The 19,677-nt window shown below is 42.0% G+C and overlaps 2 protein-coding genes across 6 annotated transcripts in view; one reads left to right on the top strand and one right to left on the bottom strand.

Moving 5' to 3' along the window:
- The window catches only part of trpv1 (transient receptor potential cation channel, subfamily V, member 1), a 50,920-nt gene extending 47,723 nt beyond the window's left edge, over positions 1–3,197 (top strand). For all 5 annotated transcript variants that reach the window (XM_034177513.1, XM_034177511.1, XM_034177514.1 and 2 more), the window contains 3 exons: positions 1,981–2,102; positions 2,267–2,388; positions 2,465–3,197. In XM_034177513.1, the coding sequence (XP_034033404.1) occupies positions 1,981–2,102; positions 2,267–2,388; positions 2,465–2,556 (336 nt within the window). In that variant the 3' untranslated portion in view covers positions 2,557–3,197. The remainder of the gene's footprint in view (positions 1–1,980; positions 2,103–2,266; positions 2,389–2,464) is intronic.
- A 12,581-nt stretch (positions 3,198–15,778) lies between these two features.
- The window catches only part of fam222ba (family with sequence similarity 222 member Ba), a 188,067-nt gene continuing 184,168 nt past the window's right edge, over positions 15,779–19,677 (bottom strand). The window contains exons 3-4 of the mRNA XM_034177517.1: positions 17,180–18,839; positions 15,779–16,686 (exon numbers count right to left, since the gene is read on the bottom strand). Of these exons, the coding sequence (XP_034033408.1) occupies positions 16,635–16,686; positions 17,180–18,839 (1,712 nt within the window). The 3' untranslated portion in view covers positions 15,779–16,634. The remainder of the gene's footprint in view (positions 16,687–17,179; positions 18,840–19,677) is intronic.

Here is a 19,677-nt window from a genome sequence, read left to right on the forward strand (position 1 = left end):
GTCAGGGTCAGATACTTAATGTGCATGACATCTGAGCCCAAAAAATACAACCGGAACCTGCTCTGAGTTGGTGGTAACCATCATGATGTCTCATCATTAACGTGATTAACATCTTTATGAAAATTCAGTAAGGTATATCTTATATATTATATTCCAATTCTAAGGTGGAACTATGCTAGTATACTAAGGTATATCTAAAAAGGAAGAGTAAAATAGAAGAGTAGAGTAGAGCCACTTAGGTGCCTGGTCTTGAGAACCAGTTGAAATTATGCACATTTACAAGAGCTCATGTGCAAAATGGAAATTTCCATGAAAATATACCAAAACGTCAGCATAAAATTTAAAACAGTGGAACATTCTTCTAGAAACAAACCCCAGTGATGCCATTATAACACTTATACTCCTTCATTTTCATAAGTGATGCAGCGAGCAGGCGCAGTCGTCGTGTTTCACTTGATCAGAATCAGAATCACCTTTGTCATTGTAATTTGCATTACGAGATTTGAGTGCAACTTTCTGTGGTGCGAGTAATTTTTAGCCAATATAAAAGATAGTGAAATTTAACGGTAAATTATTCAGAGTATATGTACAACTAATATAAACATAAGGTAAAATGAAATAAAATAAATGTGGACCAATTAAAATGTAAAACAAGAATTATATACAACTGTGGAATCATATTGCACGGGAAAATTGCACATGGTTTACAGATATTGCACAAGAAACTTGAAGGTGCGGATTAGAGTGATTTGTTATTGTTCAGTGTAGTGATCACTCTGGGGAGAAAGCTGTTCCTGAGTCTGTTTGTCCTAGTTTTGATTGATCTATACCGTCGGCCCGAGGGTAGTAGGTCAAACAGGTGGTTGCTGGGGTGGGATGTGTCTTTGCTGATGCTGGCAGCTCTGCTGAGGTAGCGAGAGCTGGCAATGTCTTCCAGGCTGGGCAGAGAGCAACCAGTGATCCCCTGGGCCATTTTGATCACCCTCTGCAGCGCTCTCCTGTCTGCTGCTGAGCACCCCCCGTACCACGCTGTGATGCAGTACGCCAGGATGCTCTCGATGGTGGCTCTGTAGAACAACACCAGCAGCTTCTCCTCCAGATTGTTTCTCCTGAGCACCCTCAGGAAGTGGAGTTGCTGCTGGGCTTTCTTCACCACCACTGTGGTGTTGGCAGTCCAGGAGAGGCTGTCAGAGAGCTGCACTCCCAGGAACCTGATGGAGCTGACCCTTTCCACACAGTCCCCTTGGATGTAGAGCGGGGCTGGGTCAGCCCTGTTCTTCCTGAACTCCAGGATTATTTCTTTTGTTTTTGTGGTGTTCAGCAGCAGGTTGTTACCTGAACACCACACTGTCAGTCGATTGACCTCGTCTCTGTAGTCGGTCTCATTCCCCCTGAGATGAGCCCAATCATGGTGGTATCATCCGCAAACTTTATGATGGTGTTTGTGGATGGGTCAGAGAGCAGTCGTGCGTGTAAAGGGTGAACAGGAGGGGGCTCAGTACACAGCCTTGAGGGGAACCGGTGCTGAGTGTGACGGTGGAGGAAAGGTGGGGGCCAAGTTTCACGGACTGTGGGCAGTTTGTGGAAGTCCTTGATCCACTGGCAGATGGGGGTGGAGATGCCCAGATGTGTCAGTTTCTGGACCAGGATCTCCGGGATGATGTGGTTGAAGGCTGAGCTGAAGTCCAGGAAGAGCATCCTCACATAGCTCCCCTGGTGCTCCAGGTGGGTCAGCATGGTGTAGAGAGAATATGATTTTTTTAAAACCTCTATCAGGGAGAAAAACAGTGTAACGTGGTGGATGACGAAAAAAAAACTCCTGAAGCGACATGTTGGATGATGATTCTGGAGCTACCTGGACTGAATCTTGTTTTCTCTCTCTCTCTCTCTCTCTCTCTCTCTCTCTCTCTCTCTCTCTCTCTCTCTCTCTCTCTCTCTCTCTCTCTCTCTCTCTCTCTCTCGGTGTCCTGTGGCGGTCAGAGAGCCATCACCATTCTGGACATGGAGCGGCGGCTCCCTCACTGCGTCAGGACGCGGCTTCGCTGTGGGGTGGAGAAAAACGTGGGTGTATCTCCTGGAGAGGATCGACGGCGCTGCTTCAGGTTTGATACTGGATGATCAGCACTTGGCTGATGGTCCTTTTGAAGCAGCAGTCAGTTGGCGCGCGCGGCACACCGCGGCCATCACTAATTTAACTTCTTCGACAGCTGACTGTTGCCTCACTCAGCGGGCGGTAATTGAAGCTTGTGTTCTCTTGTCATCTCAGAGTGGAGGAAGTCAACTGGAACAAATGGAACATCAACGTCGGCAAAATCAACGAGGATCCTGGCTGGAGTGATGGAGGCCGACAACCTGCCACAGTCAGTACGACGCGCAGCGCCAGAACAGGTGCCGAGATCCTTCAACCAGGAGCCGCCTTCAAACACACCACAGGAATGTGACTCACTTCCATTATTGTCCACAGGGAGGAGCTGGAGAGGCTTTTTCTCAGAGAGCAGGAGGAACCAGACCCATCAGTCCACAGAGCTGAGCCCTCTGACCACCACGCCGCTTTAAAGGGGCTGAGCTCCATGTGCATGCAGGCAGACCTCAACCACAAGCTCCAACCTAAAGGCTTCTGCTGGAAATCGAACTGCCAACGTTTTCAGTGTCCTTCATCAACCAACGTCACATTAAAACAGTCAGACCTCTGAGAGCTGCACTCACCTTTGACCTTTGCTTCTTTTGAGAGAAATCTTTATCTGTAAATGTTGTTTAAAGATGTATGACAGGAAGGCGTAAAAATCTGCCACCAACAGACACTGACTGCAACAACCCAACATCTAACAAAAGTTTGTCTAATTTCTACTCAGAATAACTAAACTGCACTTTATCTAGTAAGTAGTAAAATCTCTGTGACATATGGGACCTGTTATTAGAAACATCTTCTTCTAGTTTGGAGTCATGAGAGCTTCATGTGTTCTCTGTAGCCGATTATTCCAGTGAGGGGTCACGGCGGGCTGGAGCCTGTCCCAGCGGTCGGGGGGGGGGTGTTCACCCTGGACTGGACAAGCGTCCGTCTCAGGACCACACATAGAACATAGACAAACACTTTCACACACACCTACAGTAGTGTTCAGAATAATAGTAGTGCTATGTGACTAAAAAGATTAATCCAGGTTTTGAGTATATTTCTTATTGTTACATGGGAAACAAGGTACCAGTAGATTCTCACAAATCCAACAAGACCAAGCATTCATGATATGCACACTCTTAAGGCTATGAAATTGGGCTATTAGTAAAAAAAAAAAAAAGTAGAAAAGGGGGTGTTCACAATAATAGTAGCATCTGCTGTTGACGCTACAAACTCAAAACTATTATGTTCAAACTGCTTTTTTAGCAATCCTGTGAATCACTAAACTAGTATTTAGTTGTATAACCACAGTTTTTCATGATTTCTTCACATCTGTGAGGCATTAATTTTGTTGGTTTGGAACCATGATTTTGCTCGTTTACTAGTGTGCTTGGGGTCATTGTCTTGTTGAAACACCCATTTCAAGGGCATGTCCTCTTCAGCATAAGGTAACATGACTTCTTCAAGTATTTTGACATATCCAAACTGATCCATGATACCTGGTATGCGATATATAGGCCCAACACCATAGTAGGAGAAACATGCCCATATCATGATGCTTGCACCACCATGCTTCACTGTCTTCACTGTGAACTGTGGCTTGAATTCAGAATTTGGGTGTCGTCTCACAAACTGTCTGCGGCCCTTGGACCCAAAAAGAACAATTTTACTCTCATCAGTCCACAAAATATTCCTCCATTTCTCTTTAGGCCAGTTGATGTGTTCTTTGGCAAATTGTAACCTCTTCTGCACGTCTTATATTTAACAGAGGAACTTTGCGGGGGATTCTTGCAAATAAATTAGCTTCACACAGGCGTCTTCTAACTGTCACAGCACTTACAGGTAACTCCAGACTATCTTTGATCATCCTGGAGCTGATCAATGGGTGAGCCTTTGCCATTCTGGTTATTCTTCTATCCATTTTGATGGTTGTTTTCCGTTTTTTTCCACGTGTCTCTGTTTTTTTTTTGTCCATTTTAAAGCATTGGAGATCATTGTAGATGAACAGCCTATAATTTTTTGCACCTGCGTATAAGTTTTCCCCTCTCCAATCAACTTTCTAATCAAACTACGCTGTTCTTCTGAACAATGTCTTGAACGTCCCATTTTCTTCAGGCTTTCAAAGAGAAAAGTATGTTCAACAGGTGCTGGCTTCATCCTTACATAGGGGACACCTGATTCACACCTGTTTGTTCCACAAAATTGACAAACTCACTGACTGAATGCCACACTACTATTATTGTGAACACCCCCTTTTCTACTTTTTTTTACTAATAGCCCAATTTCATATCCTTAAGAGTGTGCATATCATGAATGCTTGGTCTTGTTGGATTTGTGAGAATCTACTGAATTTACTGGTACCTTGTTTCCCACGTAACAATAAGAAATATACTCAAAACCTGGATTAATCTTTTTAGTCACATAGCACTACTATTATTCTGAACACTACTGTATGTGAGGGTAGTGCAGGACATATACAAGAATAGTGTCAGAATGACAGACCCATTCAAGGTGGAGGTGGGATTACACCAAGGATCAGCTCTGAGTCCTTTCTTGTTTACAGTGGTGATGGACAGGTTGATAGATGAGATCAGACAGGAGTCCCAATGGACTATGATGTTTGCAGATGACATTGTGGTCTGTCATGAGAGTAGAGAGCAGGTTGATTCTAGTCTGGAGAGGTTGAGATATGCTCTGGAGAGCAGGGGAATGAAAGTCAGTAGGAGCAAGACTGAGTACATGTGTGTGAATGAGAGGGAGCCCAGTGGAATAGTGCTGTTACAATGAGTAGAAGTGGTGAAAGTAGAGGAGTTTATATAGTTTGGGTCAACTGTCCAAAGTAATGGAGAGTGTGGCAGAGAGGTGAAGAAGAGAGTGCAGGCAGGGTGGAGAAAGGTGACAGGAGGGATTTGTGACCGACGAATATCAGCAAGAGTAAAGGGGAAAGTTTACAAGAAAGTAGTGAGACCAGCAATGTTGTACGGCTTAGAGACGGTGACACTAACAAAAAGACAGGAGGCAGAGCTGGAGGTGGCAGAGCTGAAGATGTTGAGATTCTCTTTGGGAGTGACGAGAATGGACAAGATTAGGAATGAACATATCAGAGGGACAGCTCAGGTGGGACGGTTTGGAGACAAAGTCAGAGAGGAGAGATTGAGATGGTTTGGACATGTGCAGAGGAGGGACCCAGGGTATATAGGGAGAAGGATGCTGAGGATGGAGCCACCAGGCAGGAGGAGAAGAGGGAGGCCAAAGAGGAGGTTTATGGATGTGCTGAGGGAGGACATGCAGGTGGTTGGTGTGACAGAGTAAGATACAGAGGACAGGGTGAGATGGAAACAACTGATCTGCTGTGGCGACCCCTAACGGGCGCAACTGAAAGAAGACGACGACTCACGGGTAAATCAATCAATCAATCAATTTTTTTATATAGCGCCAAATCACAACAAACAGTTGCCCCAAGGCGCTTTAAATTGTAAGGCAAGGTCATACAATAAGTATATAAATATATAAAACTGTATATGTTTCCCCTCCAACTTTTTAATCAAAGTACGCTATTCTTCTGAACAATGTCTGGAACAAACCATTTTACTCAGACTTTCAGACATAAATGCATTAAAACCAGCATGAACATTTGCTGCCTTTGTCCTTAAATAAGGGTCACAGAAAGAAAAATGCAAAGACTATTTTTTTTTAGCCATCAGCCATTAGCCAACAGCCATCACAGCACTTTTTTAAACCTTTTTTTTTTTGCAAAGTAATAACAATTTTGATATATTTTCTTCATGTTTTGATTTGTAATAGAATGTGCAGTGTTCATAATGCATTTGCATGTTAGGGAATTAAAGCTATTATGAGGATTTTGAGCTTTAACCCTCTGGAGGTTTGGCTCTTTTTAAGCATTTTTGACTACTTTTGGTTTTAACTTCATAATTTACCTTAAAAAACTGTTTGTCTTTTTTTTTCAGCACAACCTCACCTGTGTGGCTTTTCAGTTTTTCTCTTAATCTGACATACTGCATTAAAACAGTATCCTCTGGTCTCAAGCCCAGCGCTTAACCACTAGACCATCACCTTCCTTATGTTTTCACCCGTTTGCTTGTTTGTTTGTGGTCGGGGAGGGTGGCAGTGGTTAATGATTTGTTCCCACAAACATGATTTTTGACCACGACACCATCACGACTATCAAATCATTGTGACATAGTCTGACTGAGATGTGGACACTCTTGATAACTTCTAATGCAGTTACAACAGTTTTAAAGAATTATGAGCTTTTATAAATCCTCTTGCTGCTATTTTAATGGTAATCCTTGGTATTCTTTGATATTTATTTGAAAACTGCATTATATTGTCATGAATGCAGCAAGACTTTACAGGACGGCACCGCCACGGAGTCCTGATGGCATCGCTCACAGTCACAATGGTTCTTGGTTTAGGGATGACGATTCCTAATAATGTCAGGGTGAGTCATGAAAATAGTGTACGTGGGAACAGGATTTAACCATTATAATCAGTCATTGTGCCGTGGCCTAGTTTTAACATGTTCAGTAATGTGCTTTTTCTGTCAACAATCTCTGACAGACTTGTGCGTTTTCTTACCTTTCCATGGAGCCTGTAACGTTGTCCATGCTGTGAAGTCAGTTGGAGGTTTTTCAAAAGGACCAGGTTTATGTTAATATAGTAGTATGGTTACACTATGGTTGTTTCGGTACACATCACATGGTACAGGTCTCCCAGCATATGGGCACATATTGCAGCATTTTGGGATTACCTTTCACTGCTATGCTGATGATACTCAGTTATACATGCCGATAACTGCTGGTAATCTCGTTCACATAAAATCATTAGAAGATTGCCTTGCATCAGTGACAAGCTGGATGTCTAGAATCTTCCTACTTTTAAACTCTGATAAGACTGAAATGATGGTTCTTGGTCCAGTGAGACATCAGTATCAATTTGACCAGTTAACGCTTAGCCTAAGCTTGTGTGTCATATGTCACACTGACAAAGTGTCCTTTGACCTCCACATTAGAAATATTACGAGGACTGCTTTCTTCAACCTGCAAAATATAGCGAAGATTCGTCCCATCCTGTCTATGGCTGATGCTGAGACCATGATCCATGCATTTATCTCTTCTAGATTGGACTACTGCAATATTTTCTGGTTTACCGCAGTCTAGCATTAGGGCTCTCCAGTTGGTTCAAAATGCTGCAGCCAGACTTGAGACACGAAGCAGAAAGTTCGACCATATTACTCCCATTTTGGCATCCCTTCACTGGCTTCCTGTCCCAGTTAGATCGAATTTTAAGGTTCTGCTACAAGTCAATAAAATTGTTCACGGACTGGCACCTGCCTACCTAGCTGACCTAATTAAACCTTACATACCGGCCCGGGCTTTGCGTTCTCAGGGTGCAGGACTACTTTGTGTCCCTAAGGTGAATAAGAAGTCTGCAGGTCATAGAGCTTTCTCTTATCATGCCCCTGCTCTGTGGAATGATCTCCCTGCGTCAATAAAATAGATGCTGTGGAGACTTTCAAGTCCAGGCTTAAGATTGACTTATTTTCCCTTTGTATGGCTAGCATACTGGTATAGTTTTGTTTTACGCTTTTTACTCTAACTCATTTTATTAGGAAACGGAGCGGGCCGCGGCCTCAACTTTACCTAAATTCAGTGTCTTTTTGTGAAACTTAGGGCTAAGTATTACCTTAGTATTTCTTCTGTTTTTCTTGTTGTTTAATGCTGAAACATTATACTGTATGTCTTGTCTTTCTGATGCCTGATTCTGTTTTTTTTTTTTTCTCTCTGTTAAAGGTGCAGCTCCATCCAGAGATGGGTGCGGTATTTGTGCTGGCGACCCTCCTGTCTTGTGCACCAACAGCATTTCTTGTATATGGGTGATTCTTAGACTATGGGCACTTATTATGTCCTTTGATCATATTGTATGAAAAACAGAAAAAAGGGGAAATTTCACACTTTTATAGTTATCTTTACAATGAAAGTGTGTTAAGAAATTTGTTCTAGTAGTCTATGATGACTTTTTCACCTTTTTTCAGCATCATTATATGCAAATATTGCCGTTTTGTGCTTGTCCCACATCCAGACTTTTGATCTTCAATGATAAAAATGAATGGTAAAAACGTTTTTTCTAATGTTTTAAAATATCTCTGAATAAAATATCAGTGAAATAATCAAAACATAATTGGAGTATTCAATGTCATACAACTGTTGTGATTTTTTTAAACAAAATGTAGTTGTCCCACACTACTGCCATGATTTCCACCACAACATTGTAATGTCCCTTTAAACAGTTTGTATGAAAGATTGTTTGGGTAGTTTCTATGGAGATAAACAGTGACATCAGAGCACATGTATATAGCGCCAAATCACAACAAACAGTTGCCCCAAGGCGCTTTATATTGTAAGGCAATGGTGTGGTGGAAATTACATTTACAAGGCCAATAGTGCCCGTAGTTAAAGAATCACCCATATTCGTAATTTATGTCTGTAGCATGGCCCATGCAGAGGGTCACCCCTTTGAGTCTGGTCTGCTTGAGGTTTCTGCCTCAGAGGGAGTTTTTCCTTACCATTGTTGCTCTGGGGGTTGGTAAGGTTAGACCTTACTTGTGTGAAGCGCCTTGAGAAACCTTGAAACTGAAAAAAAAAAAAAATTGGTCCATTACACCATCAAGCTTCATACTTGATCAAGTTAGTGGGAAAACATGATGTTCACAGAGCAGTTTGCCAATGTTATAGAACGTGACCTTCCATGGTGCACATCCATAAAAGTGAGAACAAGGCTTTAAGAACCAAGCCTCATGAGTGCTTCATTTGTTAGTAACCAAGTTCTTTTTTCTTTAAAAAAAATTTGTTTAGCATGTTAAGTCATGATAGCAACATTTAAAACGGCAAAAAACAAACGCTGACTGCTTCACTCTTTTTCAATACCTTCAGTAATTCTCTTTTAAATGTACTTTAAGGTATAATGTACATGTACTGCATATCAAAAGGTTCAGAAGAATCTCTGCGTTCAGAATATGCTATTTGTCGAGAGCACCATTTGTCCAAAAAAATGTTTGGCTTTTCAGATCTTCAATGAAAACACACCTTTACTGATTTTGTGCTTGAAATGGGTTTACCAAAAAGTAGTGTAATATATGAATGAAATTGTATATTACTGTAAATAAATGAAAAACAAAATCAGTAATTTCCAGCAACAAACAGTTGCCCCAAAGCGCTTTATATTGTAAGGCAAGGCCATACAATAATTACGGAAAAACCCCAACGGTCAAAACGACCCCCTGTGAGCAAGCACTTGGCGACAGTGGGAAGGAAAAACTCCCTTTTAACAGGAAGAAATCTCCAGTAGAACCAGGCTCAGGGAAGGGCAGTCTTCTGCTGGGACTGGTTGGGGCTGAGGGAGAGAACCAGGAAAAAGACATGCTGTGGAAGAGAGCAGAGATCAATCACTAATGATTAAATGCAGAGTGGTGCATACAGAGCAAAAACAAAGAAACACTCAGTGCATCATGGGAACCCCCCAGCAGTCTAAGTCTATAGCAGCATAACTAAGGGATGGTTCAGGGTCACCTGATCCAGCCCTAACTATAAGCTTTAGCAAAAAGGAAAGTTTTAAGCCTAATCTTAAAAGTAGAGAGGGTGTCTGTCTCCCTGATCCGAATTGGGAGCTGGTTCCACAGGAGAGGAGCCTGAAAGCTGAAGGCTCTGCCTCCCATTCTACTCTTACAAACCCTAGGAACTACAAGTAAGCCTGCAGTCTGAGAGTGAAGCGCTCTATTGGGGTGGTATGGTACTATGAGGTCCCTAAGATAAGATGAGACCTGATTATTCAAAACCTTATAAGTAAGAAGAAGAATTTTAAATTCTATTATAGAATTAACAAGAAGCCAAAGAAGAGAGGCCAATATGGGTGAGATATGCTCTCTCCTTCTAGTCCCTGTCAGTAGTCTAGCTGCAGCATTTTGAATTAACTGAAGGCTTTTCAGGGAACTTTTAGGACAACCTGATAATAATGAATTACAATAGTCCAGCCTAGAGGAAATAAATGCATGAATTAGTTTTTCAGCATCACTCTGAGACAAGACCTTTCTAATTCAGTCCTACATATTTGTTTAATATGCGCACTGAAGGACATATCCTGATCAAAAATGACTCCAAGATTTCTCACAGTATTACTAGAGGTCAGGGTAATGCCATCCAGAGTAAGGATCTGGTTAGACACCATGTTTCTAAGATTTGTGGGGCCAAGTACAATAACTTCAGTTTTATCTGAGTTTAAAAGCAGGAAATTAGAGGTCATCCATGTCTTTATGTCTCTAAGACAATCCTGCAGTTTAGCTAATTGGTGTGTGTCCTCTGGCTTCATGGATAGATAAAGCTGGGTATCATCTGCGTAATAATGAAAATTTAAGCAATGCTGTCTAATAATACTGCCTAAGGGAAGCATGTATAAAGTGAATAAAATTGGTCCTAGCACAGAACCTTGTGGAACTCCATAATTAACCTTAGTCTGTGAAGAAGATTCCCCATTTACATGAACAAATTGCAATCTATTAGATAAATATGATTCAAACCACCACAGAGCAGTGCCTTTAATACCTATGGCATGCTCTAATCTCTGTAATAAAATTTTATGGTCAACAGTATCGAAAGCAGCACTGAGGTCTAACAGAACAAGCACAGAGATGAGTCCACTGTCTGAGGCCATAAGAAGATCATTTGTAACCTTCACTAATGCTGTTTCTGTACTATGATGAATTCTAAAACCTGACTGAAACTCTTCAAATAGACCATTCCTCTGCAGATGATCAGTTAGCTGTTTTGCAACTACCCTTTCAAGAATTTTTGAGAGAAAAGGAAGGTTGGAGATTGGCCTATAATTAGCTAAGATAGCTGGGTCAAGTGATGGCTTTTTAAGTAGTGGTTTAATTACTGCCACCTTAAAAGCCTGTGGTACATAGCCAACTAATAAAGATAGATTGTTCATATTTAAGATCGAAGCATTAATTAATGGTAGGGCTTCCTTGAGCAGCCTGGTAGGAATGGGGTCTAATAGACATGTTGATGGTTTGGAGGAAGTAACTAATGAAAATAACTCAGACAGAACAATCGGAGAGAAAGAGTCTAACCAAATACCGGCATCACTGAAAGCAGCCAAAGATAACGATATGTCTTTGGGATGGTTATGAGTAATTTTTTCTCTAATAGTTAAAGTTTTCTTAGCAAAGAAAGTCATGAAGTCATTACTAATTAAAGTTAAAGGAATACTTGGCTCAATAGAGCTCTGACTCTTTGTCAGCCTGGCTACAGTACTGAAAAGAAACCTGGGGTTCTTATTTTCTTCGATTAGTGATGAGTAGTAAGATGTCCTAGCTTAATGCAGGGCTTTTTTATAGAGCAACAGACTCTTTTTCCAGGCTAAGTGAAAATCTTCTAAATTAGTGAGACGCCATTTCCTCTCCAACTTAAGGGTTATCTGCTTTAAGATGCGAGTTTGTGAGTTATACCACGGAGTCAGGCACTTCTGATTTAAGGCTCTCTTTTTCAGAGGAGCTACAGCATCCAAAGTTGTCTTCAATGAGGATGTAAAACTACTGACAAGATACTCTATCTCACTCACAGAGTTTAGGTAGCTACTCTGCACTGTGTTGGTATATGGCATTAGAGAACATAAAGAAGGAATCATATCCTTAAACCTAGTTACAGCGCTTTCTGAAAGACTTCTAGTGTAATGAAACTTATTCCCCACTGCTGGGTAGTCCATCAGAGTAAATGTAAATGTTATTAAGAAATGATCAGACAGAAGGGAGTTTTCAGGGAATACTGTTAAGTCTTCAATTTCCATACCATAAGTCAGAACAAGATCTAAAGTATGATTAAAGTGGTTGGTGGACTCATTTACATTTTGAGCAAAGCCAATTGAGTCTAATAATAGATTAAATGCAGTGTTGAGGCTGTCATTCTCAGCATCTGTGTGGATGTTAAAATCACCCACTATAATTATCTTATCTGAGCTAAGCACTAAGTCAGGCAAAAGGTCTGAATATTCACAGAGAAACTCACAGTAACGACCAGGTGGATGATAGATAATAACAAATAAAACTGGTTTTTGGGACTTCCAATATGGATGAACAAGAATAAGAGTCAAGCTTTCAAATGAATTAAAGCTCTGTCTGAGTTTTGGATTAATTAATAAGCTGGAATGGAAGATTGCTGCTAATCCTCCGCCTCGGCCCGTGCTACGAGCATTCTGGCAGTTAGTGTGACTCAGGGGTGTTGACTCATTTAAACTAACATATTCATCCTGCTGTAACCAGGTTTCTGTAAGGCAGAATAAATCAATATGTTGATCAATTATTATATCATTTACTAACAGGGACTTAGAAGAGAGAGACCTAATGTTTAATAGACCACATTTAACTGTTTTAGTCTGTGGTGCAGTTGAAGGTGCTATATTATTTTTTCTTTTTGAATTTTTATGCTTAACTAGATTTTTACTGGTTATTGGTGGTCTGGGAGCAGGCACCGTCTCTACGGGGATGGGGTAATGAGGGGATGGCAGGGGGAGAGAAACTGCAGAGAGGTGTGTAAGACTACAACTCTGCTTCCTGGTCCCAACCCTGGATAGCCACGGTTTGGAGGATTTAAGAAAATTGGCCAGATTTCTAGAAATGAGAGCTGCTCCATCCAAAGTGGGATGGATGCCGTCTCTCCTAACAAGACCAGGTTTTCCCCAGAAGCTTTGCCAATTATCTATGAAGCCCACCTCATTTTTTGGACACCACTCAGACAGCCAGCAATTCAAGGAGAACATGCGGCTAAACGTCACTCCCAGTCCGATTGGGGAGGGGCCCAGAGAAAACTACAGAGTCCGACATTGTTTTTGCAAAGTTACACACCGATTCAATGTTAATTTTAGTGACCTCTGATTGGCGTAACCGGGTGTCATTACTGCCGACGTGAATTACAATCTTACCAAATTTATGCTTAGCCTTAGCCAGCAGTTTCAAATTTCCTTCAATGTCGCCTGCTCTGGTCCCCGGAAGACAACTGATTATGGTTGCTGGTGTCACTAACTTCACATTTCTCAAAACAGAGTCGCCAATAACCAGAGTTTGTTCCTCGGCGGGTGTGTTGCCAAGTGGGGAAAAACGGTTAGAAATGTGAACGGGTTGGCGCTGTACATGGGGCAATGCAGAAAGGTCCACAAATATCTCGTCATTGGATGAAGGTAGATTGTCATTGAACATCCCATTCATCCACTTTTTAATGGATTGAAAAATGGATGAATGGGGGAGCTTGTAGATCTTGATAAAAGAAAACAGCTCATCCAGGTGTTTTTTATAACAGTATGCTTTTTTGTAGGACTAAATCAAACGTAAAACATCTTTTTAGGCTGACGGGACTGTTTTATAGCATGTTTGAGTGTTTAGTGGCAGTATAAATGAGTCTGACTCCTGAACAGAGCGATAGTACACTCTGAATGAGACCACTGAAGTGACAGGTAGAGAGAGAAAGAAGACAGACAGGTGATCATCTTCAGGCTCTAGGAGTGGCTGTGAGGCAAAGATAGTCCAGAACAGGGCTTGAAACTAGGTGTGACATATTAGTTTCAGGATGCAGCCAAATTAAAACTCTATGATATTCTGTCACTGATTTATTAATAGAAACATGAGTTGGTAAGATTTGCTTAAAACTTCAAAAAAATTTTCTCTCCTGGCTCTCATATGGAGGAATCCAGATCCCCCCATACATCAACAACATCCAGAAACGGCACCGCCTTCTCTGGGCTCGAGCTCATTTGAAATGGACAGACGCAAAGTGGAAAAGTGTGCTGTGGTCTGATGAGTCCACATTTAAAATTGTTTTTGGAAATCATGGACGTCGTGTCCTCTGGACAAAAGAGGAAAAAGACCATCCAGATTGTTAGCAGAGCAAAGTTCAAAAGTAAGCATCTGTGATGGTATGGGGGTGTGTTAGTGCCCATGGCATGGACAACTTACACATCTGTGATGGCACCATCAATGCTGAAAGATACCTCGAGGTTTTGGAGCAACACATGCTGCCATCCAAGCAACGTCTTTTTTAGGGACGTCCCTGCTTATTTCAGCAAGACAATGCCAAGCCACATTCTGCACGTGTTACAACAGCGTGGCTTCGTAGTAAAAAACTGGCCTGCCTGCAAGTCAGGCCAGTCTTCAACAATTAGTGTCCTCATTTCCCAAACATTGATTGTTGTTAGAAGGAAAGGTGATGTAACACAGTGGTAAACATACCACTGTCCCAGCTTTTTTGAAACGTGTTGCAGGCATCCATTTCAAAATGAGCAAATATTTGCACAAAAACAATAAAGTTTATCAGTTTGAACATTAAATATCTTGTCTTTGTGGTGTATTAAATTGAATACAGGTTGAAGAGGATTTGCAAATCATTGTATTCTGTTTTTATTTACATTTACACAACGTCCCAACTTCATTGGAATTGGGGTTGTATTAAATGCCCCGGGGGCCTGCAGTTTTTGTGAAGGTGTTTACATGCATGCTGTACACTACAGCCTTATGGTACATGGGTACTGCATGCAAGAGAAGCAGCACAGACTCAAAACGAATGTTTTTCTGCCTGCAGCAGCTGCTACACAATTACATAAAATGGCTCCACATAAATGTTGCTACTCAGCAGTGTTCAAGCTAAAAGTTGTGAGAGAAGGGGAAGCACCATGCTGCTTGGATTTTCCTAGTTCATAGGAAACGCGTCTGGGAATGGTGTAGGAACAATGATAACCTTGCAACCCTGGACAGCAAAACGCTGTCTGGTGGGGGTGGGGAGGAAAATGCATTAGGACATTGAAGAGGGGCTGATAAAATGGTTCCAGGAAAGGTAAACAGCAGATATCTGCGTGACAGGGAAGGGTCTGCAATATGAGGCACTGTGGCTGCATAGGTGACATGGAAACTAGAACAGACTTGAGATTTCATTTCAATGAGGTAGGACTATTTCATTTTACTCTGTTCTCTCAGGAATTCACAATTTCACTACATGCAATGTGATAAAAAAAAAAAAAAAATCAGGGAGGGGGAGGAGCTACCTGGAATGTCCAGAAGTACAAGCTCTGAGACATGGCCAAGGTAAAGAAGGCTGAAACACGACCACCACTGACCAGTGACCACACATTCAGGTTCTGTAGTGGCATCAAAACTGGACCAATTTCAAAGCATAAATTAAAACTTTATTATCACAATATTACAAAAAGAGGCAACTCTCACACTCTCTTGCCTCTTTATCAGTTGTACAGAATGACACAAAAGAAAAAGCTCACAGACCTTTTTCCTTTTCACAGCAGTAGTACAAGAAAGAGAAAATAAATCTTAAATAACAAGCAAACCAGGTATTATAAATAGTCACAACTGCAAAATGAAGCTCTGAAACTTGAAAAAGATGTTCCAGATCAGTAACTACACATAAAATAGACCATAACAAAATATTACTCCTTTTCTTGCTTCAGATAAAGAATCTCTAAGGAATTGATTCGTCTAGTCAACAAAAAAAGTCATTAAAATAAAAGAGCAGGAAGAAAAAGAAAGCAAAACAAAAAAATAAATAAAATAAAATAACTTTGTGTGTTTCCTTACAGTGTTCCTTCTGTTTATTTGGGAGGTTTTATTCAAACCAAGCTCTTTTTCAAAGGAAAGTCCGAGGACCGAACACTTAAGGCTTTTTAAGGGCTGTTAGGGAGTTTGGTTAACAAAATGCGGGCATTGTAGTGTAACACACACACACACACACACACACACACACACACACACACACACACACACACACACACACACACACACACACACACACACACACACACACACACACACACAATCATTAAAACCTTTAAAGTTACAGTAGTCTAGTAGATAAGCCAGTGTACAACAAAATAAACAATGCATTTGCTGTTTCATTTTAAACTTAAGTCAGTTTTTCCCCCAACGTCCAAGTCATCTTGCAAGTGATCAATGTGGTATTTTTTAAAAGCACTTCACATCGGTATCAGTAGCAACCACAAATATTTCACGCTAAGTTACCGTCGGTTTGGCCGTCAGACACTAGAGGACGTTAGCAATGATATTTCATCTTCTCCGCAACCTGGTTCTGTTTCACTCAGATGTTCCCCTTCAACAGCTCCAAAACAATCGACATTCAAATAATAAGTTTTTCATGGTTACAAGGCTGAAAAATTAAATAGTAAAATGGCACATCTTGATAACAGTACGTCCTAAACAAGAGTTGACCTTCTGCCGCAGTTCTGAATCTTCTTTACATTTCACAATCTTGCTGCCGAACCTTCCTGACATTGGCATTATTTTACAAACACCAGTGAATTTCTGGCAGCATTTTAAGCAGGACAGAGCTTCTCCTTATGAATACATCTGCCCCCTACTGGATCCTGATGGCATGTTTCCTTAACTGACACCAAAGTCGATCGCCAATACTCCTATTATGGTACAAATAAATAGTTACATTTCAAAACTAGAAGATGTTCCAGCAGTACGTTGGAGTCTCCAGTGTCTGAAATGATGAGAAGTACTGTCAGTGCTGAGTGTAAAATAGTCAGTCTTCCAAAACAACTAGTCAAAGCCAAGAATACCTGACAATAACCCTGTTTATATATATATATATATATATATATATATATATGAAAACATGAACATCTGTTAACAGATGTTCATGTTTTCCGACTTCATGCATAAGAGCTCTTTACCTGCAGGTGTGAAGTAGAAACAACAACAACAAAAAAATCTGATAGAGGAAGAAACAAGAAGTCGCACACACGAAAAAGCTCTGGGTGAAAAACACACTCCAAAAATTAAAGTTTTAACTGATCACTTGCAAGACTGATCTGAAAAAAAAGAACAAAAGTGTAGTTTTCCTTAAATACGTATACATCATTTTCCCCTCACTCATTTGTTTTAACTCATCAATTAAATGTATGTGTTTTCTTAAGACTAAACAAAGGGTTTTTAATGAGTGTCATGTAGACAAGGCCATAGCTTATCTGTACCCTGGGTGCTGGATGAGAGCAGTTCTGCAGTCTCCAACTTCTGGACCTACTCTGCTCAGAGGAGGCCTGTGCATCTTGCCCATCAGCCCGAGATTCTGATCACGGATGTAGGGCGTCTGGAAATCCCCGCCTATGTAATCTGCTGTTTGCATCAGATAAGTCTGGATGGAGGAGGATCCTGTTCCGAGCCTGTAATGAGAACCCCCAGGGGGACCACAATCTAGTGTGGTGCCCCCCATGGTGCCAGCACCATAAAATGGCATGGCTACTTCCTGAGAGCCCGAGCTGTCACTGTTGGGTGTGGGAAGGATGCTGCTGTTCCAAATGTGGGACTGGAAGTAGTGGCTGTTCGTGTAGTGAGCCATGGGACCCGGCATTCCGTTGTTGTTGACAGGGGGAGACGGGGTGGGCCTTTCTACGAGAGGTTTCAGTGTGTAAGGATGACCCACACACACCTCTGCAGGGTATCCTAGACCATTAAAAAGGAAGGTGGGTTCCCTGTTAGGCTGCTTGCAGAGGTGGGTGACACCATTGTGAATTTGGGGTAAATGAGCCAAATGTTGCTGATTCCATGAGCGTATCTTCTGCTGTGCATTGCTATGTTGTTGCAGAGGTTGTAGATGTAGATGCTGTAACTGTAACTGATGGTGCTTTATATCCGTGTGGTTAGAAGGCAAGTGGTTGACCGCAGCCGTGGTGGGTGGAGGTTGAGCACCCAGAGGGGCGGTGGCTTTCTCTCTTGGGCAAATTACACATTTGGGCTGTGAGAATCCAGGGGTGGCAGGGTTACTGTGCATTGACACCCTGGAGCAAGCGCTGATGAGTATGTTACGACTAATGGGGCTGGGATTGGCAATCTGACCCTCGCACATGGAGGAGGCTCTGGCACCTTGGGCCCGAGCTTGGCAGAACTGGTTAATCTGATGCACAATGCTGTTGAGATCAGCCTGGGGGCCTTGGTGCACGCCACTGGCCATAGACAGCGGAATGGTTGAGGTAGAGACAGTAATGTTCGGTGGTGCATCACCATCTGGCAGTTTCCTACTCCCCTGCAGGACAGGTGGCAACTGCTGCTGAAGGTGTTGCTGTTGAAGCATGACACTAGGTGTCCCTGGTAGGTGACTGATCCCTTGGTGCTGAGTCTGAAGTCTGGGTGGGCTTTGAGGGTGCTTCATCATGGAGGGGGGGTGTCTGAGGGTTTGGGTGGCACCATGTTGTTGAAGAAGGGGCATCTGTAGAGGGGGGTCTTGAGTTTGAAGAGTCAAGCTTTGCTGGTGCCGGGGAAGGCTCGATGGAGGTGAGTGGTGTTGGTTTAAAGTGCTGGCAGAAGCCACATGGTAAGGTCCAGCAGGAGGGTTCATGATGACTTCAGGGTGCAAGCGAGCCCGGCTACCATCCAGATCCTTCAGGATGCCTTTGACTGTGGGCCCCTTGACAATGGCGAGGAGGCCTGTCTTGGCAGAAGAAGGGTAAGGGCTGTAGCGTTGGCCTGACGTATCCAGGCCATTGACTGTACGCCGCATGTGGTTTCGCTGCGGGACCTTGATGCTGTTGGGGAAGATCTTGATGGTGAGGGGGTTGTTGGCAACCTTCTTAGCATAAGCATCCAATTCTGCAGGGGTTGGAAACGGAGTGGATCTCATCCTTTGTGTGATGTCCCCTGGAGTGGAAGGTAGGACAGGGATAAGAAAAACAGAAACAGATGAGGGTGGATGTACAGAGTTAGGCAATTAGCACGACGACAAACAAGTTAATTCGCATACAGGACTATGTGGCACAAAAGAGCACATCAGCAGTAATCATCTTGGTTCAGGCTATTAACCAATATGGTCGCTAGCACATGTCAGTGTTATTTTCTGTTTGTTTTACTCTCAGTCTTGGTTATTTTAAAAGGGATTTAAGGGTTTTTACATGATTAGACCAATCTATCACTATGTTTTTATTATTCATAAAAAATGTTTTTAACATTTTATAAACCACAAGTTAGGAGCTGAAACAGAGGTGTTACTACCGATCCCCTTAACTCTAGCTGCCGGTGCTTGCTAGCCATCAGTAGCGGGACTCTGTCCGCCGCTGGTTGCTGGACCGAAACAGCTGTTAGATGCGCTCTGAATAGGGATGAGTATTGATAACATTTTATTGATAATGATGACATTATCGATTCTGCTTATCGATCTGATTCCTTATCGATTCCCTTATCAATACCTCCTGTGAATTTTACTAAATTTGTACTAAAAGTAGGCTTTATGGGTTTTCTATGTCAACAATATTTTATGGAGTCTTGAAGTAAATAAATATGAAATTGGTCACTGGATCCTTAAACTCTGGACATAAATAAAAAACAAATAAATCTGTAGTTTTTGTAGTACTTTTTCCTTTCAGGTATAAATGAGACAAATTTAACTCCATAGCCTCTGAGCTGCGGTCTTGCAGCCAGCTGCACTGCAAGTCAAGATCAATGAAATTCATAAAGAACAGGACATGTTATTTTGGGAGAA

The sequence above is a fragment of the Thalassophryne amazonica genome, chromosome 9 (assembly GCF_902500255.1).
Source record: "Thalassophryne amazonica chromosome 9, fThaAma1.1, whole genome shotgun sequence".
NCBI classification, from domain to species: Eukaryota; Metazoa; Chordata; class Actinopteri; order Batrachoidiformes; family Batrachoididae; genus Thalassophryne; species Thalassophryne amazonica.